The sequence below is a fragment of the Verticillium nonalfalfae genome (assembly GCF_003724135.2).
Source record: "Verticillium nonalfalfae strain VnAa140/NRRL 66861 chromosome Unknown scaffold_8, whole genome shotgun sequence".
Lineage (NCBI taxonomy): Eukaryota > Fungi > Ascomycota > Sordariomycetes > Glomerellales > Plectosphaerellaceae > Verticillium > Verticillium nonalfalfae.
Window position 1 is genome coordinate 200,772 of NW_021167233.1, and position 23,528 is coordinate 224,299.

At 56.5% G+C, this 23,528-nt stretch overlaps 7 protein-coding genes across 7 annotated transcripts; 2 read left to right on the forward strand and 5 right to left on the reverse strand.

The window, feature by feature from the left end:
* Window positions 1–13: 13 nt before the first annotated feature.
* D7B24_008683 (uncharacterized protein) lies at window positions 14–4,159 on the reverse strand (the record flags this gene model as incomplete). The annotated part of the gene is made up of 1 exon (XM_028642769.1): window positions 14–4,159. The coding sequence occupies one exon, from the start codon at window positions 4,157–4,159 to the stop codon at window positions 14–16; it is 4,146 nt and encodes a 1,381-aa protein (XP_028498460.1).
* Window positions 4,160–6,882: 2,723 nt separating this feature from the next.
* Window positions 6,883–9,095, reverse strand: GLN4 (Glutaminyl-tRNA synthetase; the record flags this gene model as incomplete). Its single annotated transcript, XM_028642770.1, has 7 exons — window positions 6,883–6,963; window positions 7,025–7,623; window positions 7,676–8,013; window positions 8,061–8,105; window positions 8,152–8,237; window positions 8,288–8,654; window positions 8,707–9,095. The coding sequence occupies 7 exons, from the start codon at window positions 9,093–9,095 to the stop codon at window positions 6,883–6,885; spliced, it is 1,905 nt and encodes a 634-aa protein (XP_028498461.1).
* A 635-nt stretch (window positions 9,096–9,730) lies between these two features.
* Window positions 9,731–10,511, forward strand: D7B24_008685 (uncharacterized protein; the record flags this gene model as incomplete). The annotated part of the gene is made up of 2 exons (XM_028642771.1): window positions 9,731–10,332; window positions 10,385–10,511. The coding sequence occupies 2 exons, from the start codon at window positions 9,731–9,733 to the stop codon at window positions 10,509–10,511; spliced, it is 729 nt and encodes a 242-aa protein (XP_028498462.1).
* Window positions 10,512–11,429: 918 nt separating this feature from the next.
* D7B24_008686 (uncharacterized protein) lies at window positions 11,430–12,776 on the reverse strand (the record flags this gene model as incomplete). The annotated part of the gene is made up of 1 exon (XM_028642772.1): window positions 11,430–12,776. The coding sequence occupies one exon, from the start codon at window positions 12,774–12,776 to the stop codon at window positions 11,430–11,432; it is 1,347 nt and encodes a 448-aa protein (XP_028498463.1).
* Window positions 12,777–17,621: 4,845 nt separating this feature from the next.
* On the forward strand, window positions 17,622–18,242 carry D7B24_008687 (uncharacterized protein; the record flags this gene model as incomplete). The annotated part of the gene is made up of 1 exon (XM_028642773.1): window positions 17,622–18,242. One exon carries the CDS (start codon window positions 17,622–17,624, stop codon window positions 18,240–18,242), a length of 621 nt encoding a protein of 206 aa, XP_028498464.1.
* A 756-nt stretch (window positions 18,243–18,998) lies between these two features.
* Window positions 18,999–21,128, reverse strand: D7B24_008688 (uncharacterized protein; the record flags this gene model as incomplete). Its single annotated transcript, XM_028642774.1, has 3 exons — window positions 18,999–19,237; window positions 19,296–19,893; window positions 19,950–21,128. The coding sequence occupies 3 exons, from the start codon at window positions 21,126–21,128 to the stop codon at window positions 18,999–19,001; spliced, it is 2,016 nt and encodes a 671-aa protein (XP_028498465.1).
* Window positions 21,129–22,455: 1,327 nt separating this feature from the next.
* Window positions 22,456–22,926, reverse strand: D7B24_008689 (uncharacterized protein; the record flags this gene model as incomplete). Its single annotated transcript, XM_028642775.1, has 1 exon — window positions 22,456–22,926. The coding sequence occupies one exon, from the start codon at window positions 22,924–22,926 to the stop codon at window positions 22,456–22,458; it is 471 nt and encodes a 156-aa protein (XP_028498466.1).
* Between the last annotated feature and the right edge of the window lie 602 nt (window positions 22,927–23,528).

The window sequence follows — 23,528 nt, forward strand, 5'->3', positions numbered from 1 at the left end:
GTCCGCCGCCAGCTCAGGACCGAGCCCGCACGAACCCTCGCTGCCCGCGAGTCACGCGCGCCATCGTCCCGAGTCCGACCTCGACTCCGCCCTGCCATCCGCCTGCCCGCACCACCTTGAGCCCAAATTCGAGCTCCTCATCCCCGAGCAGGTCGCTTCCATACCTACGCACCCCATCGCCTCGCCGCCTCGCCCGTACCACCTCCCATCCAAGTCCGAAGCCCACGACGAGGCCTCCATCCTTGAAGTCTGCCTCAATCTCTTCTTGCTTCATCCACTCGGCACCCCGCCCGAGGAACCCGAAAACATTGCCGTCAGCCAACAGCGCCGCGATGGACGCGATACTCCTGCCCTGTCGCGGCACCATGCCTTCTCCGCGGATGCCGAGTCCACCAATGATGGCGAGGATCAGCCCCACGATGCAGCCAAGCAAAACAACGCCGAGAACGACCTGAAGCACGCGCGCCGCAATCTCGTCCACCTCGAGCCTGCGCGCGCCGCTATTGTTGACGCTCCGCAGAACGCCCGCGACCCGAGGCTGTGCCGCTGCAGCATCGCCGCCCGTGCCAATGGTGACGCCGTTGCCCGCAAAGGGAAAGTTCCCTTGCGCAGAGAGCGAGCGTCGGATATTGAGGTTGAGGTTTTGTGCCCGGATCACCTTGTGCTGCGCGACAACGGCGTCTGCTACGCGGCCGGCTGTATCGAGACCTGTGTCACTCAGGGCTGCCGCCGGAACTGCAACGTCTGACGAGGTCAGGGCAGAGAAAAAAGGATCAAGCAGATTACCCCCCGTAGCGGTCAGGTTAGCGAGGCGACTGTACTGCAACACCGGTAGCGCCACAGCATTTAGTGTAGCCGTCGCGCCTGTGACACGCGGTGGTATCGTCGGATCGATCCGAAGCGATGGACCACGCAGCGTCGTCAACACAGCCACTGTCTCGAGCGTTTCGTTGCATCCCATGGCGGATACAGACGACACAGTCGATGATGGCGAGCTGGGGTTATCGAGTTGCCCCCAGATGTAAAGAAAGTCAGAGCATTGCGCACGATTGTCTCGACGGGACGTAGCTCGACCAAAGAGGGCCGTCGGACCGGAAGCCCCTGGAATCGCCGGGAACTGGGCGTTGCTTGTTTGCTGTCCAGAGTTGCCCACCCGGCAAGGCTCCGCGTCGACGTTGATGAAGAGGTTGTCGATTGTCATGTTGGTCGATATCTCGGACTGCGGGTACAGACGGCACTGCAGGTTAGGCCGAAGTGCTGGAATGGTTGCTTCGATGGCAATGTCCTGAAGCTCGCGGTAATCGTTGGGTAACGCACCCTGCAGCTGCATTGCCGGAAAGTTCAAGTCGTTGAACGTGAAGGCAGGAAACGAGGCATTAGCGTTCAGAATCAGCGATGACAGCACCGCGTCACTATCGGCGGGTGGCAGAGAGTCAGGGTCAAGCCCTGCAGGAAGGACAGTCGTGTTGGCAAAAAAGTCTGCACTCTGGAGGACAACATTCCGGGCGTCCCACACTGGCACCGGCGTGAAGAGGGCACCAGAAAAGATGACGACCAGCGTAGCGAAGAATGCCGTGATGCTCGTGATGAGCACAGAAGGGTTGCCGGTTCGCAGCGCAGACCAGATGACGCGAGGCTTCGATTTGTTGAGAAAGTCAAGACCCACCGTAGTACTCAGCTCACCGCCGCCCCTGAGCTTTGCAAATGGCGCCAGGCTTCGAGTGGCAAAGTCGGCAGCGCTGTGGTAAAGAGCGAGGCCCAGCAGCAGCAGGGCGGGACCTGACGTCCACAGGAAATGCAGGTAATCGATGTCGCTGACGCCTGCGATGCCCTGGTTACGACGAGATGCTCGCAAGGCCACTTCCAAGCTCGCGATCATGCCGCCAAGCACGGCAATCACAGCTCCTCTTGTCCAAAGCTGTAATGACAAGGGCCGTTTCCATTGCCCGGTGTGCTGAAAGTACAGCGGTGCATCCAGTGGTGGAGGAAACCCGCCCAAGATCTTGAAATACCCAGAGCTGGTGCTCGTCGTCTTCTCATAAGGCTCCACGCCGAGGCGGTAGGTCGACCCTTCAAGTCGATCGTGAATGGTGGTCTCATCAGCGGCGCCGGTTCCTCGTAGGCACTGCAGCAGCGGTCGGCTGTGTGCCAGTAAAGTCGCCATATCCAGAATTGTGCTGGGATCTCGGGGCAGAAATCCGAGTCTGGGTACCATGTCGACGGCCAGCAGGCACACAAGGACAATGACGCCAAAAAGGGCGGCCATGAGGTGTGTGGGCACAGTACGAACCAGCAGTCGCTCCCCTACGAGCACTGCTCTGCCGACAGTTTGCTGCCTAGCCCCGGCCATAATCTCATTCCTTGCGAGGAGTGCCGAAAACTGCGTCCAGTATGCAGATGCTAGACGATCAAGGGTTGCAGTGTCCAACAAATTTCCTAGCTGCGGCACCCCATTCGCCTTGACCTCCATGGCCATCATGACGTCGATGATGCCATCCGAATCAATGACGACTTGGTCGGGGTTGTCGTAGTATTTGTCGGTGGCACGAACAGAGCCGTTCAGTCTTGCTTCGTCGTATAATTCGAATTGTGCCCGGGCAAAGTCCCACGGATGAATGGTATTGAGAGTCCGAGGTTGCGTGCTGTTGAGTCGTCTGATTGAAAGCAAATCTGTCCCATTTTTCACCACCTCCACCGGCCCAAGATCATAGGTAGGTCGACAGATCACCGCAGCCGACTGCGGCAGGGCGCCTCGCAGGGGAATATCCCTTGCGTTGGGATTGCGAGGGAACGACGCCGGATCTACGGTAATGGTGCCCACCATGATGACAAACCGCTGGTCGTCGTTTGCCTGAGTGCTGCCGCAGTCACCCCCTTGGAAAGCCATGAACACCCGGGGTATCAGCGCTGAGGCGTTGCTCGAGAGAAGGTTGTTCATGATGCTCTGCGTTGTCCTGCAGGATGGTGCCGCAACCGTGACGTCAAGTCGTGTCGTCGATCCTTGCAGCAGCTGAACGCTGTTGAGAGTTGTTTGAGCCGGCTCGCATTCGAGGCGTCCTTGGAAGCCCTCAACCGTCGCCCGAAGCTCGGCAGTGGCTGGCAGATTGGCATCGAATGACTGGAAAGCGAAGTCTCTCGACGTGCCGTCTGGGAAAGTGAGATCGGTCGTTTGCAACCCCAGCATTGTGAAGAGCGGAATCGAGCTGGGGTTTTGTAACCCGGACGCGTTGTCAACAAAGGCACGTTGGACCGCAATGCTCGCAAGATGGTCTTCTACATTGGTCCGTACAGGTGTCACAAGCGCAACGGAGAAGACGATCAGGAGCTTGAAGACTAGGCCGGCCAGTGTAATAGCAACAACGAGCCAGTCCCGGTTTCGAACTGCCCTGAATATGGCCTGAGGTGCCACCATCGATGTGTAGTCCAGCGTCAATGTCCGGACGTCGCTCGGCCCACGGGACAGGCGAATCCAGGGCGCACTTGCCTTGGCCTGGTACTCAACCCGCGTCCAGATGGCCGCGACGAGGGTGACGACGGCAGGCGGAGCATACTGCCATGCGTAGCGCAGTAGTCGCGTGGGAGGCCCTACGCCTGTGTTGCGGGTTGAGATGACTAAGAGGGCCTCAATGACGGCAATCAAGCCAGCCAAGAGAAGCGCAAACGACAAGAGAACCCTTCGTTTGAGATATGGCGGTCGCCACGGCAGGTTGACGTCCACTAGGGGTTCGCTTGGTGCTGGGTCTGTACTGGGCGTCTCGAGCAGGCCACGACGCGATGCGGGCGAAGCGAGTCGAACCCGTCTTGCGCGGGAGTTGATGGGAGTGCCTTGGGTCGTCTGGTCGGAGACGGGGGCGAAGTCGGAAGTCGAAATGGTTGGCGAGTCAGCCTTTGCAGAGGATGGTCGCTTTATGTTACTTTCTTGGCTAGACGATGGAGTGTGTCCCGTTGGATGTGGTGTGCTGAAGGAGCCGAAGCGTGCTGTATATGGCCGCTCAACTCTGTCCGCGCCGGACAGTCGAGCTTTTGGGCGTTGTATGCGCAGAGGATCTGGCTTTAGCCGGCTCTCCTGTACTATGTATTGGTGATAGGTATCGAGACCGGTCAGGGTCTGGCGTTGGCCTCCCCGCGGCACATTGGCCATGGCTCTCGCTGTGGCCATGTTGGAGGAGATTGGCGAGAGGCGACGTCGTAGCCGCGCAGCGCGTGTTACCTAGCAATCGTCATGGCAGTAAATGCTGGTTGGAGAAGAGTAGGTAGGAGAGGCGATGAATAGCCAGTCGGCGGTTTTTGAGAGTATCACACCTTGTTGGTGAGAATACTGGATGCAAGTTGCTTGGTGATGGGGAAGTCGCTGTCGAGGTTGGTCAAGAACCGGTTCGTCGTGGGTAGGTCGAAGCAAGTCACGGAAACGTGAGGCATGGGAGGAGAGTCAAAATGGAAGACAAAAGCAGAGGACAAACAAGCACAGGCGCGCAAAAGGAAAACAACAAGCAGAAGTCAGTCCGTGATGATGCCATGTTTGTCAACGCTCGAGCACTGGCGCATCGTCCGTGCCACTGTCCATGGAAAGGGAAGCCTAGCAACAACCGTGCTGCTGCCGTTCCCAGCTGGACGTCCTACCCCTTTGGACCAGGGGTCGACTCGGAGGAGGTGCCCATCGCCGCAAGGAGAAAGCCCATCGCCGCAGGGAGAGGGTTCATCGCAGCAAGGGGAAGGCCCATCGCCACAAGGAGAGGGGGTGGGTGTTACAAGGCGGAAGAGCTGTCGAGCGATCCAGCAGCGAGGTCGATTGACTGCACATGGCCGAACAGAGGTGGGATCTTGCAGGGGTGTTGGTGAAACAAACACGGCGAGCGGTTGAGCAGGGGTTCCGTGAAACCCCAGGCGGTGGCTGCGCGTGTAAGACCACCTCAGGGTTGTCTGGGCTGTCAGGAGTCGTGTCGCAGACCCTGGCTTGCCGTGCGGGAGAATCAGGTGGTCCGGGCGGACAGGCGTTCTGCAAACTAGTTGTCGGTCGGGATGGATGTCAAGGCAGTAGGGTCGATTTCCACTGTGGCGAGCATCATCGTGGATGGTGTGTGATCGATCTCGATTTGTGTATTGATTTGTAGGTCGGCACAGTAGATGAACGTTGAGATAATATGTGACAGAAGGAAGACGGATGGATGATGGTCTGGGTCAGGAATTGGCGAAGACTCGGCAGGCATGCCCCTAACGGTCGCCTCAGCGCAGTTTGGGTCGCTCTTGCCTCGTCAGGATCTCATGGCGCCTTCTCCCAGCGCGCTTGCCCTTGCCCTTTGACGTAGACGTTGTACCTGCCACACGTTATTTCTGCCTCACGATGACCCATCATCAACACCACACAGCACCACACCTACCTACGTACCTACCTGGGTACGCATGGATGAACCACGAACTGACCACCCTCGCGTGTTGCCAGGCCATTCAATCTGGCCACCAGAGCCGAGGCCGAACCATCCGATTTCCAATCTCTCCCTCCATGAAGCCGCCATCACCTTCCTGCGCGGGGTCGGCCCGGCCACCGTTCATGCGCGTCACGAACACCCTGTAGTCTTCCCTCACCCAAGGCTCAGCCGCAGATCCATTTGATCGTCCCAGGGACCTCTTGGGCCTCCTTCCGGCAAGTGCGCGATGCGAGATGCCGGCCTCACCTTGGAACAGCCTACGTGTGGGGGGCTCCTGAGCACTTCGAAAATCCACGTGTCGCTGATGAACCTGGCGTCCCTCCATCTCACCTGGTCCCCGTCACACACGGCGCGTTGTTTCCCTGGCCGTCCCAAGTCGTGTACTGACAAATCTGTTTTCTTGTTTGTGCCCGCTACCTGACACAGGGTATCCCGTGATGCGAAACCCGGTGTAATCGGCCTCACTGGCCATGCTCTCGAAAGGCTATGCCCATGCCCAAAGTTGGCCCCAAAGGCCTCATCTTCATATCATGTCCCATGTCAAAAACCTCCTCGTCATAGTAGGCCCATTCTGGCCGGGTCAACAGATATGCATAGCGCTGCAGCAGTCAACAGTTGCACTCACAGCCCACATGAAGTTGCCGTCGGGTTCCTCACCATGGCAGCACAATATGCTTTCAGCCTTTGCCCGGAGGTTTCTGCCCGGCCGGCCGCGCCATCATCTTGTAGATCCCGACACCTCGTCTCCAGCGTGGTCATGGTAGCCTCTTCATGTCCCTGGCCGGGGTCTGTTCTGAGGAGGAATTTCGACGGCAGAGGAGACGGGTGGTCAAAAGGGCAGCCGAGCGTCGTAGTAAGGTGAACTGATATCATGATGAAAACCAGGATAGTACAAGCAATGCTGTGAACGTCAGGAATCCTACGAGAGAAGTCGAGCCACCGAAAGTTCGCGTGGACGTCTCCGATCTTAACAGCCGTGCGCGGAGAAACATGTTGCTGCATTCGAGTCCATAAAGCTGGCATCGTACGAGGTTGCATTGCAAGGTGATGAAGGTTACTTGAGGGTATAGCCTAAGTGCTGGCATGATTTTGTTTCATCCCGCATGATGATCTCGATAACGCTGACGCGATGCTAAATGCAACAGCCCTAGTACTTGGGAAAGGCCGCTGACGGGGAGCAAACTGCGGTGACAGTTCAAGCGCAATGCGGCCTGGAGTATATGGCCGAGCACGTACAGAGCAGGAGCGTCCGTCTACTCGTGCGTTCCGGCGCTGTTTCCCCCGCTTCATCGCAACCCCTCGTGTCTTCGTTTCCCTGTAGGAGTTCATGAGAAGTACCAGCTTCTCATCTCAACAGCGGTGTGGATTGGCGGCTCGAAATTAATGCTTGATTTCTTGTCTACCATGGCATGCATTGATCAACGACATTCTGCTCTTGATCCGCCCATAAATTCGTCTAGTTCTTGCCGGCGTCTTCCTTGAGCGACACAATCCTGTTGAGAACAATCTTGTCGTCTGTGGAGTCCGAGTCCATGGCCTACATCGAGTTAGCAGGTGCATTCAAAAGGCAGCAGTGGCCCAAAACACTGGTCACTCACAAAGTAGGCGATGCGCATCGCCTGGAATCGCACGCTCTCAGGTCCGCCCTTGCCCAACTCGCTCTCGCCAGCAGCCTCGGGCCACGGCGCCCGCCGTCTGACCTCATCAAAACCGCTCTCGATCATGGCCTCGGGGTAGATGACCTCGCTGTCAGGGTTGATGTCATTCAGGAATCCGCCCTCGGCGTCCTCGGGCTTGTCACTCTTGAAGAGCGAGTTATGTACCCTGGCCTCTACGCGTCTTGAGCCCTCCGAGCCAACCCAGGTGATGTAGGCCTTGGGCTTCTTGGCCTCCTTGTCAAACACCGCACGGACCTCGGTAACCTTGCCAGTAGCCTCGTCCGTGGTGAATGACGTCGCTTTGATGGGGTGAGGCGCGTTCATGAGACCGACCGTTTTGCCGGGGGCGAGACGGAAGTAGTCCTTGCTGTCGACTTCACGGAAGTCGGAGCGGTCGATGTAGATGGTTGACGTGAACTTGACGGTGTGTGAGCCCATCTTGGGGTCTTTGGGTGAGAACGGCAGGTCCAGCTCGATACTCTCCGTAGCATCCTCGATGACGACCGGAATGGGGTCAAGGACCATCATGAGACGTGGAACTGGGGTCGTTAGGCAGGTGATTCCAAGGACCAATAAATAAAGAATTCTCACCGGTAGCTTCAAGATACTTGCGGATGGATTGCTCAAAGCGCTTGATTTGGATGAGCGTTTCAGCCGTAGTGACGCCAAGCTCGTTCACGAATTGCAGGATAGCCGCCGGCGGCACACCTCTCCTCTTGACGGCAACCAGGGTGAAAAGCCTGGGGTCGTCCCAGTTACGAACAAACTTCTCCTCGACAAGCTTCTGGATCTTCCGCTTGCTGAGTACGGTACCAGCAATGTTGAGGCGACCATACTCGCGCTGCATAGGCTGGTGATCAACAAGCGCCGCGTTGAGCCACTCGTAACTTTGACGCGAGAGCAAGAATTCGCGTGTGCAGAGTGAGTGGCTAATCGAATCAGCCAAGAACTAAAGATATGTACAGAGGAAACAAACCTAATGTTTTCCATGCTATCGACCAAGCAATGCGTGAAATCGTACCTAGGAGTGTTAATCGTCATGGTTCGCCGGCAGCTGAGACACTTACGTTGGATAGATCTTCCATTGGTTTCCAGTCCTGAAATGCTCCTGCTCCTTGGGAATTCTGTATGCCGCAAGATCCCACATTTGAGGCTTCATAGGTTAGTATGAGAGCATGCAGATAAACCCTTCAGTTGACTCACATTGTTATCGGTGATATCTTGCTTCATCCTGAGGAAGGCCTCCTTCGGCTGATATTGGCCGTCGCGCATGGCTCTGAATTTGGATAAATTGTCTTCTACAGTCTGTTCGGCATGCTTGCAACGGTATCGCGGCGAGGATCCCTTCTCGCCACCTCGCTGAAGCTTGATCTCAGTATCGGGACAGAAGCAGACATAGGCCTTCTCGAGGTTGATCATCTTCTCAGCAAGATCATAGAGCTGCTGGAAGTAGTCGCTCGAATGCGTGATCTTGGCAGGTGTGAATCCAAGCCAAGTGACCATATCTTTGATAGCCGTGAAGTATTTTTCCTCCTCTTTCTCGGGGTTCGTATCGTCGTATCGCAAAAGACTGTAGACCCCCAATTAGTCGTGCGCGGTCGAGAACCTTGTAGAGCACTGACCATTGTCCGCCGTGGTACTTGGCAAAGCCAAAGTTGACCGCGATAGCCTTCGCGTGTCCAATATGGAGGAATCCGTTGGGTTCAGGAGGGAATCGCGTAACGACGGGCTTCACGGGACGCTCCTTGTAGACCTCCTCTAGGAAGCCCTGCTTGAAAATGGCCTCGGGGTCGATGACAGCCTCTTCCTCCTTTTTCGCAGGCTTGGGGGCTTCCTTCTTGTCAACGCCAGCCGCAGAGGCAACAGCTGCTTTCGCTTCCTTTGCCTTCGCGGCGGCGGCCTTCTTTGCGCGCTTGGCCTGGCGCTTCTTCAGCTCGCCCTTGCTGACCATCTCGCCTGTCTCCTCATCGAGCTGGAGCTTCGCCGTCGATTCGGTGATAGCGTCCGCCATGATGATGTCGAAGTCAGAATGATCTTCTAGTTGGTCGCGGGTATGTGTATTGTGGTATCGGTATGCTTCGCTGTCTGCGTCAAGCTCAATTCGGGTTCACAATGTTGGGTGAACAATGGCAGGTTCAACGAAGCGCGGGGCACAAATTGAGTCACGATAACTGAGGCTGATTGACGAGGGGTCGCGATAAGGACTGGGCTTGAAGATTAGATAAGCCCAACTCTGAGAGACCAGCTCAGAGCTCGTCGACCCATAGTGCCGTCCAGCCACTTGTACCGCAGCTTCGAGTTGAGCGAGTGATCTCGATAGAAAGGTTTTCCTTTCTTTTGGAAGCTTTCCAAAATTGCTCCCGATTGATGGGGGGCGCAAATCTTGAACGAGGACCTTGGGAGGTAGGATGTGCTTCACAGCACCTGCCGCCTATAGGATCATGGCCCCGCCCACACCAAAGCCAGTGCTGAAGCTCCCCTGGTTGGCATTTCGTCATGGTCATACCAGCCTCGAAGGACTGCTGCCTTCCCGGTCGCCACAGCTTTTCTGCATCTTTGCAGCAGCTTCCCTTCTCCAACTACCGAACTTGATTCGACCGAAGATAAACCTCCAGCTCACACATGAAAGCGCGCTCGATTGCGAACATGGCTTCCGACATCCCCTCCGTCGCCCTGCTCTACAAGCTTGGCAGCCTGAAGGCGCCCAAGAAGCCCTTGCGCCCCGCCAATGAATCATACAACCGCATCGTCGGCTCTATCCGTGGCGACATCACCCAGCTTTCCGTCGATGCCATCGTCAACGCCGCCAACGGTTCCCTCCTTGGCGGCGGCGGTGTCGACGGCGCCATTCACCGCGGCGCCGGCCCCCAGCTCTTGGCTGAATGTCGCACCCTTGACGGCTGTGATACGGGCAAGGCCAAGATCACCGACGCTTACGAGCTGCCCTGCAAGAAGGTCATCCATACCGTCGGTCCCATCTATAACATTGAGGGTCCAGCTGCGGCGGAGAAACACCTGCGAGGGTGCTACGAGTCGAGCCTGGCCCTAGCAGTGGAGAACGGCTGCCGCAGCATCGCCTTCAGCTCCGTCAGTACCGGCGTCTACGGCTATCCCAGCCAAGAAGCTGCGCATACGGCTGTCGAGGTCACTCGGAGATTTCTTGAGGGTCCCGATGGAACCAAGCTGAGCCAAATTATCTTCTGTACCTTCGAGTTGAAGGACGTCCATGCCTACGACAAGGCGCTCCCGTGAGTGGTTCCCAGAAGGAGGATTCCGGTCCGCTGACAGATTCATTCTCAGTAAATACTTTCCTCCAGAGCAACCTGACGTCAAAGTTAACACAGCAGAAGCGGAGGAAGCCAGGGAAGCTGAAGCAGTTGCCGCTGAGCTACCTAGTGTTCCCAAGAGTGGCCCTACAGGCCCTTAGGCTTGACTTCCGTTTCTTTAGCAATGCCAATATGAAAATGGCTTCCGGTCGTTTGGTTACGGCACGGTATACGGGATGCTGATGGATGCACCAGTAGCAAGGAGTCGGGAGTTTAAGTTTGAGGCCACGTTGATGAGCCTTCGGGTTCTTGATCTCATCCGTGCAGTCAATCTCAATTGTGAGCCACGTGGCATCACTAACGATCAAAGGAAGACAAATTACTTCGATCCAATCGCAGGGTCACGAACGTGCAACTTCTGGACAATGGTTGTTGTTACACAAAGCAAGCGATGCCCGAACCCACCTTAACACTTCACCGCAATGGAGAATGTTTCTTGCTACCCTGTAGATCGATATGTGCTTCACAGAAGTTCTCTTGCACACAACATCTACCACAAAACCTCATATTTGCATGCTAGCTAGTGATGCCACACAGACCGCTGGCCCAAATCACTTGCTTGGACATACGTCTTGGCATGTAGAGTGCTAAGAGCTCATAGACACCTTGACAGCGACCACCTATGAGATCAACATAGTTTGCCTTCACGCATTGTCGACCTGGCTTACAGATGGCTGTTGGAAGCTTGCTGTACTCACAGGAATCTCTGACATTGCAACCGTACATCAACCTGAAGCAAGCTTATCTTCAGCACCTCGCTAACAGGCTCTTGCGTATTAATCTGTACAAAACTGAAATTGTTGACTATGAATTGGTAGCCACGGCAGCTCAGACAGACGCTGTAAGCCCAATCTATCCCTCGGCTGTTCTTTTGACAGGCATGTCACATTCATTGAATGTGCAAGGGATCAAAGTTATTTTGAAAGGTCATCTAGAGTTGGCATCGCCCATGGAGTTAAAGACCTGATGGTCTTATGCTTGGCCATCAGGCATGATCAAATCTTAGAAAGACACCAGGACTACTGAAAGGCTCCGACTGCCTTCTGCGTCGCAAATTCCCCGCACTTAAACTCTCCCGACATGGCCTTCTTCAGCAATTCAAACCTCCACTCAATAACATCGCCTGACGAGCCGTTTGCCAGCTCCTCCTCGAGCTTCTTCAGCCACGGCTGCCACTTGTCCGACCTCCCTTCCATGCAGTCCTTTTGAATCTTTTCAAAGCCAGAATTAATGTCTGCGCAATATGACTCATCTATTTGGGCACTTTCTTCTCTCTGGAGGGCTTCATCAGATGCTTGTAAGTCCTCTTGTTGCCTTTCGGTTCGCGGTGTTCGACTGACGAGCAGTGCGATCGTCGCAGCGTTGTCAAAGTCGAAGATGCGGTAGTTGCTTTGGTTCGTGGAGTATCCCAAACAACGCAGAATGGACTGTATCGCCCTGTTGTGCGAGACGATGTGGACCGCTCGAGACGACCTGTTGGTAGTATCATCGAAGATCTTGGCAAGTTCATGTTCGATCCGAATGTCGACATTTATGTAGGTCTCCGCAGTGCGGAAAGCATCATCTTCGTCTGGCAGGTCTTCCTCGAGCTCCACAGACAGTTGCTTGAATATTCTTAATTCCGAAAGTGTCTCGAGTATGTCACTTTTGTTGCCTCGTCCGTCCGACACATGGAGGTGTCCTGGGCCCATGAACTCGCGGAGGCCATCACGAGGGAAGAGCGTCAACGGCATATTCGCGGGAACATATCTGGCCGCACAAATCACGGCGGTCTGCAACGTCCTCTTTAAAGTACTGCAGTACACCACAGAAGGCACAGCGTACTTGGCAGCCTCGGAGGTGGATATCAGGTCCCCTGCCTTTGCCGCATCTTGCTCGCCGCTATTTGTGAGAGCTGGATCTCGATCCTGAGCAAAATGCGCGCAGACGGCAGAGTATTGGTCCCCGCCCGCTTCCAGGGCGTCGACATTGTGCTTCGATTGGCCATGACGCGTTATGTATAAAAGCTTGCAGTTGATAGGGCCACCATGTTCCATGATGAGCCGTGTAAGGATGTCTTCCGGTGTGTCATCTGTGTGTATTGTTGGTGTCGGGCTGATATACTTGTGACTCAGGGTGATGACGTTCTTGTCATTCTTATCGTTTTCAAGTCGGTTGAGGTCATTGAATTCTTTTACCACTCGAAATTGGTACGGCCGTTTAAGTGGTGGAGTTGGGTTCGGCCATAATGGGACCATTGCGTAAATTGAAACCCCGGGGTTTGTATTCTTCTGATGGCTCGTAATTGTCTTTGTGCCAACTGGAATATCGGTGCTCTCTTGCCGCATGAGGCTGTCATCCTCTCGCAACGACACCAAGGTTGACATCGTGAACTTAAGTACTTTGATCTGCCTGTGTCACGTTCGTCAAAAACGTCCCTGATAAGCAAAGAGGCAAGAATAAGCTTCTCGTACGTGTACTTAGCACTGTCACACCCGTATAAGCATGTGATGACCTGCCATCACTGTCCCACAAGATTCGCAAATCGAAGCGTTCGTTGAGCTCTAGCGCTCCTGGATTGTCTCAGTTGATGCGTGGTCTCCGGTGTTTGATGTTGATGTTTTGCATGGCCTGTGCTAGGATCAAGGAAGAGCATCCATACCGTGGGGACATCAAGCCATTGCTTTTTCCAGCTGAGCCTGCATTGGTGAACATAGTATTTGGGCTTGCGAGTCTATTTGTAGAAAGGCGCCACCCAGGTGACTGGGTCTAGTCAAGTTTTGGGTTCGGCCTCCGGATCGGGCTTGTCCTCGTTCTACCCCCTATTGGATTAGGGTGTGTTCCTGTACGCTGGCTTTAGGATGCTCGCATTTTCCGCACCTTTTCAATGTTGGCATACCTTTAAGTTGCCCTACCATTAAGAAGTTCAAACTTACTTTTTTTTTTATGTAAGCTAAGACCATATCGAGGACACATGCTGGAAGGTGTGAATGTGCGACATAACTCGTGGAGTAGGTAGGGGAGATAACGTCAGTGAATAACCATGATGATGACATCCTAATCCGTCATGAAACTTGCAACTTGATTTTCAATCCTTCTTTGCTCCACACCGAACGCATGAGTACAAGGGGTGGGAAATGTGGACGTTGCCTCAAGACATTCCAACCAAAAACGGCTGCAAGTCCACCCAAGCCACCGAGGTCTCAGATCTTCCTCAGGCCGGTTCTTTGTCAATTCTTTATCTTCTGCCTGTTCCTCTGTGGGGTTATAAACGCCGCTGCACGATAGTCATGTCGCGTGCCATTGTTGATGAAGCTGTTGTCCTGATCTCGCCTAGAATTCATCATTTCCAGGTCAGCGTGTTTCCAGTCAAGCTCTGTGGACGGGCAAAGAGTTCTACTTGAGGTTGGCCAATTACGAGAATGATCCTGCCAACCTTCGTGACCGCAAGATTGCAGGAAGGTCATGCGTTGTTCAGCGGCGTGATCCGGATCTTGTTGGCCTGGAGCAGATGAAAGCATAAATCGTAACGAGCTTCCTCAGACCCGAACATGCAAAACTAGGTCGCCCCAACTTCCTCCGGATTAATGAAGGATCAGCAGCCAATCGGAAGTTGAAAATCCTCAAAATCCTCAATTTGGGGCTTCAGCATCTCGTTAAGGATGGTCAGTTTGATGTGGCGTAGCAAGCCGAGCACGTCTCGAGCGAGGCCGCAGCCGGAAACCAAAAGGTCAGTATAAGATCCACGAAATGCCTGGGGAGTTCTGTACGTCCACTGATGGACCTCTTAGAAAATATAGAGTGACGGCGACTCTGATCTTCTTCGGACACCGTCTTTTGCATACAAGGGTGGTCCTCTCCCCCACCTGTGTTCAGGCGCAGGGCTATAACGTAAGCTCTCAAGTAAAGAGCGTCTGATCCATACTTGACGACCTCGGAAACCCAGAAGATTTCGCTGGAGAACGAATTTCCCTGTGAAATTCGGATCGCAGCGGTGTAAGTCAGTTGTTGCATCGAAGCAGTGGGGCCTTGAGCACCATATCTTGCGCCTCCCGTCGGCCCTCCATAAATTCAGCGTCATGAGCAACCGGGTGCATCATCAAAGCTATTCAAACAGGTACATTCTCGATATGAATACACTTCGCTTCTAAGGCGGCCTGATCCAGGCACTAGTCGTCAATTTTTAACTGCACATCATTGTTCTGTATTATGAGATCCGTTGGCTCCAGGTCAAACTTGCTGAACACGAATGTGGGATCCAGGTCGATTTCATCGCAGACTTGATCATCAAGGCATGTTCATATTGTACGATCTTAGCCAACAACACTTTTGTATGAACTGTACGAGTACCACGAGTAGATGAGGAGGACTTCGGTGCGCCGGCTCAGGTTTAGGTGCCCAAGGAGCTCGTAGATCATTCTTTTCGACAAAGGTTTGAGAGTGTGACTAGGGGCATCGCGGGATGTTTGACTAGCAGTGCCGCTGGCTGCTTCACTATAACCCCAGGCTGAAAGCAACAGCTCGAAGTGCAAGGCTAAGCATAGAGGTATTTCCTCCTCACAACAAAATATCTGCCGATCACATATGAGAAGGACAGATCCAGTTCAGTTACACCCAATTGAATTTCAAGACTGACTTGGAGGCAGCCTGGGCATCAACGCACTTGCGCTGTGCTTGGCCGTCGACCCGACGATCTGGTAACCGCAGTGATCGTCGTGTGCGGCAAGTATATCGTGTCCCCAGCCCTTATCGCCATTCTTCCGATCTGAAGAAGAGATTCACAGTCTCGACAGCAGCATCTGTTCGGCCCTCGACCCTGCGAATATGCATCCAAGAGAGAAGGCCCTACGGTCGGCCGACATCGGTTGTGTCTTCGGGACAAGGATAGTAGTTCGGTATGTACTCGAAGAAGCAGGAGTCGAGTTGTATGGGCCTGGGGACATCGCACGTGTCAGGGCAAGCTGACGCCTGGTACAGAATGGAGAGGTCGGCGCTGCGAGCTTCCTAGGATCGCGACGTCAAAGAAAGGCTTAGGCTTCTCTTTCAGGTCGTGTGGGTCCACCACGATTACCGAGCTATTGCCGATGACATTGCACTACAAGGTACCTGAGCCGTGATCAGACACCGAGGCACACTGTACGCCACTTCCTCGAGGGCATGCAGTTGTCGATGGCGGGGGATAAGAAGAATTCTTATCGATATCTCGCCTTGCTGGAGGTGGGGTGAGCGCATTGCCCGCCAGGCCGAGCTGCTTACAAGCACCATGGTCATCAGCTCTCGAGTACACGCGTAGCACAGCTGACTTCAAGTCCAGAGGAGAACGAACAGAGCCAGATGAGACAAGCGGTGAACATCTGATAACGTGGCTGACAGCTGGGCTGTGAGGTGAGAGAGTGGGTGTCATTGCAGCAACACCGCCCAGAGGCGAGCCGTACTTCTCGACGTAGATCTCTCAATCTGGGCGGGAAAATGGGCAAATGTTCGAGAAACACCCCAAAGAATAGCATGCTCGCAGCTTTGGGGAGATGTACTGCGCTCAAGCTACAAAGGTCTAGGCTCGAATCAGGGCCGTCGGAAGGCCCGTGGCAAAAAAAGAAGATCCGAGTGGTCCGGAATGTTCAACGAGCTTCGACTCGAGACTAGGCCTTTTTGCCGTGGCGACAGCCCTTGCCCGAGGAGCGCAGAGCTACACAGTACCTACAAAGCACAGACGAGCTAGAAGACCGTGCCGATGATTCGCGTTCTAGCCTGGATACCGCAAAGTACTGTACGGGAGTCAGACGGGCACTTGACGTCAACCACTCCATCGGAGGTGGCGAAGCCGATACTGAATCGTTGACACGAGCCAGGTGGCCCTTATTTGTCCCTGGCGTTTCGGCCGACGCGCCCGCCTCATCGCGCACCTGCCAGAAGGCTGCTGTCAATTCAGAGCCATTTGAGCTTGTGGCGTGGCTTCCCCAGCTTGCCCAGTTGACAGGGATGGAATGGGTCATGTATTCGGTCACAGGTTGGAGCAGGGGAGTGTGTGTGTGTGTGTTGCAGTCTCACGACGCTGACATGGCTCGAAGGCATGTGGTTCTGTGTGGAACACTATATAAAAGGCTTCAGTGTCTCGACAACCGAAGCACGATGCTGGGGTGATCTTTTGGCAGATCCATTTTCGGCGCACCGAATGGTTTCTTCACGACAGAAACAATAGAACTGTAGACCATTGTGATGCCAGTCGAGGCGCTCGCATGATACTCAATCCAGAGATTGACATGAACCGCAGGGTCCTGCAGCGAAGATCGCAGGCGGTTGGACAGTACACGCTCCGTTTGGATGGCGCTCTCGAGGTTTGAAGGGCTGAAGCGAAACCTTGGAGGGGCACTCGGCGGGGCCTGGAGGGGGGGACCTGGGGGCTAGAGAGGCGCTGCGCGGGAGGGGCAGCAGAGTAGAATGCTCATGCATCGGAAAACCTGCAAGCCTGGTTGCGCGCTTCCAGAGATCCCCGGAGGAATGGCCCCGTTTCGGTGTTGGGTAGCCAACGGTGTCCGGCTCTCGACTTCGGTCCTTGCTGCATCCCAATCCCAGGACACGCTCGCTTGCTTGATCGAAAGGCATGTGGAGGTGCAAGGCCGAGAGAGAGGCAAGCCTGTTGGCGAGGGCCACAGGCTGGTGGGAAAAAATGGCCAAACGCCTTGGAAATTTCGTGCAGGAACAACATCCAAACGGCTCTCACCGCCTTGTTCAAGAAGCCTCAAGCAGACTAGCGTCTCACGATAACGCCGATAAGCGTGATTCGGCCAAGGGTCATTGGGCCATTGGGTCGCTGGGCCGGGAGAAGGGGCGGCGGGGTTTGGCTGTTGTGCAGGCAGAGAAGCAGCGGACTGGCACATCAGGGCGTTACTGCCGCTGTTGCTGTTGCTACCTGCTACTACTGAAATTTTCTCGCTCTGCCCCTCCCCCTCCAGTGTGGTGCAGCCTGTGTCGCCCACGGGTCCACACCCCTCCGAAAAGAGTGGGGTCGTGCCCTTGCCTTTAGCGTCGCCTGGCCAAAAAAAAAAAACGAGGGGCGCAAGAAAAAAAAAAAGTTGAGGGCAGTTCCCCCCCCCCCCCCCCCCTTCTCTCTCTCTCTCTCTCTCTCTCTCTCTCTGTATCTCGCCAGACCTATCTCGCCAGACCTTGCTAACACTCCCCCCTCCCAGACCCTCGCCGTCCTCAACCCCTTCCGCCGCATCGACCAGCACATCATGGACGACTCGGACCTCGCAGGCCCCATCCTCGCCTTCTTCCTGTTCGGCACCTTCCTGCTCTTCTCCGGCAAGATCCACTTTGGCTTCATCTACGGCCTCGCCGCCCTCGGCTCCGTCTCGCTGCACCTCATCCTCTCCCTCATGACGCCCACCGAGCTGGGCCCCCACGAAGCCGACTCGCACACCCACCCCTCGGCCGCGCAATACCCCGGCGGCAGCGGCGTCGGCGTCGTGCCCGGCGGTGCCGCCCCGGGCATCGGCATCAGCGGCGGCGGCGGCGGCAGCGGCCCCGGCAAGCCGGGCCACTTCTCGACGACGCTGACCTTTGCGCGCTCGAGCTCCATCCTCGGCTACTGCCTCCTGCCCCTCGTCGCCACGAGCCTGCTCGGCATCCTCATGCCCATGGACACGCCGCTCGGCATCGTCATCACGAGCGCCGCCATCCTGTGGTGCACCTACGCCGCGTCCGGCATGTTCGTCGCCATCGGCCGCATGATGAGCATGCGCCTCCTCATCGCCTACCCGCTCGCCCTCTTCTACGTCGGCTTCGGCATCATGGGCGTCTTCAGCTCGCGGGGGAGCACCCTTGCTGCGGCGGCGGCTGGGCTGAAGGCGTAGGGCTGTTCTTTTCTTTCGGCGGCTGGGCTGGAGGGGCAGTTGGCCGTTCTCTTTTTTTTTCGCCCGGGAACGAGAGGCAGACGCGCGAGGCGGGATAGGCGCAGCAGCTGTGCAGACACAAAAAGGGGGACACGAACTTGGTCGCCGGGCTTTGGCGTGGGAAATGGCGTACCTGGCCGCATGGCGATGCGTGGTGGATGCTGCTACTGTCATGGGATGTATATCATAGGCCGTCATGCTTGATGCGGAAATCATACTGAATTACAGCGGCGCCATAGTCTACACGGTTCCCGGCCGACAGTGGCAAGCAGTGTCTGGTTTCCAATCCAGATGATACTGTGATGTGCAAATCCGAAGCATCAAGTCGCATCAATAGATGTGGCGCCAGGCATGCAGCAAAGACGTATCGAAACAGGTGAGGCGGTTGAAATACTCTAAGATTATAAACACAAAATGCCGCCCAGACGTGAGGTGCCGTCCCGACACAGAGCCGCTGCCGCTCAAAAATGGTGCCCTGGGTGAACGGCAGCAGCGCGAAGTTCCCAAAAAAAAAACACAATGTACAGATTTTCGAATAAACCCCCCATTTCATCCCAGGGCTGACATGCCTTGGGTTTTCATCTTCCATCCCTCGTACATCGTCGCATCCACGTGAAGCTCCTCGCGAGCCCGCAATGACCGCTGAGGGGTGGTGTCTCGTCTTCCACGGCCACAAGGCCGCCTTGCCCCGTTCAAGATTGCCCGCGGGTAGGTCCATTACGAAGACTCGGCTGGCACACCGCACAGGATGGAAAACTGGCCACCCGCGCCGGCAGACACGAGCTTCTGTCCGCGGACGGCCGTGTTGTCGATGAGCGTGGGCGCCTCAACATCTTCAATGGTGCCCTGGCCCGTCTGGTAGTTGGACGAGAAACCCCACGAGTAGGCCTTGCCGTCCTTGGTGATAGCAAAGTTGTTGTCGGTGCCGGCGGCGACGCGGACGACTCCCTCAGGGGCTGCGCATCGTTAGCATGTGTGGCAAGAAGACGCGCGAAAAGGGCAAGCAAAACTTACAAGGAACGACAGTGGGCACGGCCAGAATGCGAGCATTGTTGCTCTCGTCGCGGATGAGGTCGTCCTCGGACACGGCGCTCTCGGCGAAACCAACCTGGAAGCCGTCGAAGCGGCCCCACGTCAGGAGCTTGCCGTCTTCGGTGCAGGCCAGGGAGTGGTGCTGACCACCAGCAATGTCCACAATCTTGTGCTCCTCAAGAGAGTCGACAATCGTGGGACGCAGGATGACGGCGTCATCCTCGCCGGCGCCCTCGCGGATGCCCGTCTCGGCGAAGTTGTTGAGACCCCAGGCGTAGACGCGGCCCTTGGTGTCGAGGGCGAAGCTGTGGTACTGTCCGCAGGCAATCTTCTCAATGTTCTTCTTGGGGATGCCCATGCCCTGGGGCACGAGGGAGGACATCTTGTTGCGCTCGATGATGCGGCGGCCGAGCTGGTTCTGCTGGCCACAGCCCCAGGCGAGGACGTTGCCCTTGTTCTCCAGGGCGAGGATATGGTTGGACCCGGCGGCGAGAGCCTTGATCGACTTGAGCTCGGGGATGTACAGCGGTGTCATCTGGATCTTGATGTCGTGGTTGAAGCCGAGGATACCGTCGCTGGACTGTTTTTCTCGTTGTTAGTCGAAGTTACCATTATACGGACAGATCCGGAACTTACGCGGAAGGTACCCCATCCATAGACGCGACCGTCTTCGGTCAGAGCAAAGGTGGCGCTGTCGCTGGCGACGACCTGGACGAACTTGGCATCGGGGGCAAAATGCTCGGCAGGCACAGCGGTGGGGGTAGACTCGCGGGGGTTGACACCCGAATCATCGTCCTCGTCGTCCGACCCAGAGTCGCTAGCCTGGTCAGCATCACGGAGGCCGCCGTCCCAGTTGGTGTCGCGTCCGAGGGCGCCCTGGTCGTTGACACCCCAGGTGAGAATCTTGTTGTCGTGGGTCAGGGCCGCAACGTGCATGCCACCGCAGGCAATCTGGACAACGCCGACGGGCGTGCGGGCGAGGTTATGGTTGATGCGAGGACGCTTCACGTCGATGGGCTTCTTGCCGTCGTGCTTCTTGCTGCCGAGGCCGAGCTCACCGGAAGAGCCCTCGCCAAAGACGTACACGTCGAGCAGGGTCGTAGGGGCATCGTTGATCTTGCGGCCGACAGTGTGGGGGTGCTTGGGGGGCGCGGCAGGCTTGGGCTGGGCCTTGGGCTTGGCCTCCTTCTTGGGCTTGACGGCATTCCTGGTCTTCTTGCTGTCAGACTCGTCATCGGTCGGCTCCTCGGTGGCCTTGCGCTTGCTCGCAGCCTTGGGCGCGGCCTTTGTGACGGCGGCCTTCTTGGGTGCGGCCTTCTTGGGTGCGGCCTTCTTGGGCTCGGCCTTCTTGGTGGCGGCGGCGGCCTTCTTGGGCTCAGCCTTCTTAGGAGCCTCCTTCTCGGGCTCCGACTCGGAAGCGCTCTCGACATCACTCTTGGGTGTCGCAGCCTTCTTCGCGCCCTTTTTGGCAACAGGAGCAGCAGCCGCCTTCTTGGCAGGAGCAGGAACAGCAGCAGCCTTGGCCTTGGTGGTTGTGGCGGTCGTCTTCTTGACGGCAGCCACCTTCTTGACGGGCTCCTTGGTCGTCTTGGCCTTCTTCGTCTTGGGCACGTCCTCGCTGGACTCGCCATCGGTGGGCTCGTCGTCGTCAGCCTTGCGCTTCTTGGACGCGGCCGATGTGCCGTTGACGGCGGGCTTGGGCGCGGCGGCGGCGGCGGCAGCCTTCTTGGTTGTCGTCGCCTTGGGGGCAGACTTGGCGGTGGCAGCAGCGGCCTTCTTGGGCGCCGCGGCCTTGGTCGTTCCCTTGGGAGCCATTGTGATGTATGATGGAGTGGTGGGTGTGAGGGTTGGAAGGGAGAGAGGCGCCGGACGAGTTGTGTTGAAGAGACGCGTGAGGCAGGTGCGGTTGTGGCGTTGTTTTGCGAGGAAGCGAGATGCAACACAGGTCCTTACTCCGTGCGAATGGCGCGGTCCGTAGCCAGCAGGGAAAAACTTGTTCGAGTCGTGTCGAGACGTGTAATCAAGTCGGTCGAGCGATCTGCTCGGGGGACTCGGGGGGGGATGTGGGTGGGTATGGGTGTGGTTTTGGACGTGGCGATCAAATATGCAGCGCGCGACGCGTAGGAAAGGCTGGGGAGTATCGGTCAGGAATCCAGCGCAACGACAGTTCGATGGAGATCTGCAGAGGATGAAGAGGGCGATGAGCAAGACGTCGCTCAAGGTAATCGAGACAAAGCAGGCACCCAGGAGTAATCTTCTGCGAGTCCAATATGGTGCCAAGAGGCGCGGGAGATTCGTCGAGGAACAAAGGTTTGCGATGGGAAGCACAATGGAATCCGAACGCTGCAGGGGAAGGGGGAAGATGCCGAGCACACACAAAGAACTGCGTCGACAAGAGCAGAAGAAGCGCTTGATGAGAAGAAATCGAACACAACAAGACGTCGCAGACTGACGGATGGCAAGGGAGCGGGGAGCCGGAAGGTGGTTGTGCGAAGAAAAATGTCGTGCGATGCGCGAATGAGCCGGGAAATAATAGACCAGGTGCAGCTGCAGCAAAACGGAAGCTTCGTTGCGTCGTGACGGAGCTTGCCTCCCAAGCTTAGAAATTCAGACACGGCTCTAGTCCGTATCGGGTCTGGGCGTACAGCTGCCTACAGGGGGAGCTCGTGCCATTGGTTCGAAAGAGGCGTGAAGCGCAGCGATTCATTGGGTTGACGAGGGCTCCGCTGATGTATTTGGGACATGGTGAGATCGGTGAAATCGGTGGCCTCGGTCTACATCGCACACCGGGGGGCTCCTCAGCGTCACAATTCGCACACAGCAGACCTGACAATCGTCTCGGGCATGACGGCAGCACCGGGCACGCTGCAGATTGGGTGCTCGGTGCTGCAAGGACCCGTCACTACCATGCACAGGAGTTGGTGAAATGGTCGAGGGAATTTTTTTAAACAATCAGTCAAACGGAAGAGAGGGACCGCAACGAGCAATGAGCAACGAGCAACGATTCATCCACGTGTTCCACATTGAGTTGCTCGGTTATGGTCTGCGATCCTGAAAGACATGCACCGAGTCGTGACCGCCTCGCCTCTGCCACGGCCAATACTCGAGCGACCCCCCCACACACAACGATTCGGCACACAGATCAGTCCTGCTTCCGCGGGGCCTTGGCGCCATCGCCTCCCATGAGCGTGCCCGTCACCCCGGTCACCGCCTCGGCCAGCATGCCGGCGTAGAAGGACCCGTTGAGCAGCGCCAGCATGTAGTAGTCGCGCGGCAGGCTCTGCGCGAGGACGTAGACGCCCGTGGCGCCCAAGGCGGCGGCGCCGGCCGCGAAGACGGGGCCCAGGCGGCCCGGCCACGCCGCGCTGATCTCCTGGCTGCCGATGAGGAGGCCCATGATCTGCAGCGTCAGGGCGATGGGGACGACGAGGATGAGCGACTCGTTGCCGGCGACGAGGGTGTCGAAGTCGCCGTAGGCCACGCCGGCGATGACGGCGTAGGCGACGGTGCTGATGAGGAGGGACGCGACGAGGGTGCCCTGGGAGAATGTGTCCACGGGCGCGGGGCGCGGGGCGGCGCGGCCGGCGGGACGTCGAGCGGAGGGAGACGGCATGGCGGTGGCGTGAGGAGACGCTGTCGTGGGAGGTTGCCGTGGGAGGTTGCCGTGGGAGGTTGCCGTGGGATGGGGGTGAGGAGCAGTGAGGTGAGGGGTGCGTGTGAAGTTTTTCGGAGGCGTATCGCGAGCTCTTGGACATAGCCTCCTTCCCGTTCCGACAAAGGGCTGGAAACGTTCCGACTGGCCTGCAGCCTTCACAGTGTGTATAGGCCAGCTGCACTTTAGCGGTCACTATTCGGGTGCCGCAACACGGTCTGCTGTACGTCAAGTATGGCGCAATTGTTCTGCTTTCGATGTGACCTTATGGTTCATTTTCACATTTGAATTGTGACGCGAGCTATTGCTCGTCGGCTGCAGTGTCTATCAACTGGCAAATCGTATAGGCAGGTGTGCCATGTCTCAGTGAAGTTTGGCGCGATGGAAATGAAGTAAAAGACCACCACGAAGTCACAAATTGAGGCTCACGTTTCAGTCGAACAAGAAGTATCATTTTCGGTCCAGTGGTATCTATCGCAGCTCTCCCGGCCGCTCCAATGACCCCCCCCAAGAAAAACCCAAAACGCCAATGGATGATACCTGAGTAACCCTAACCCAGGCGT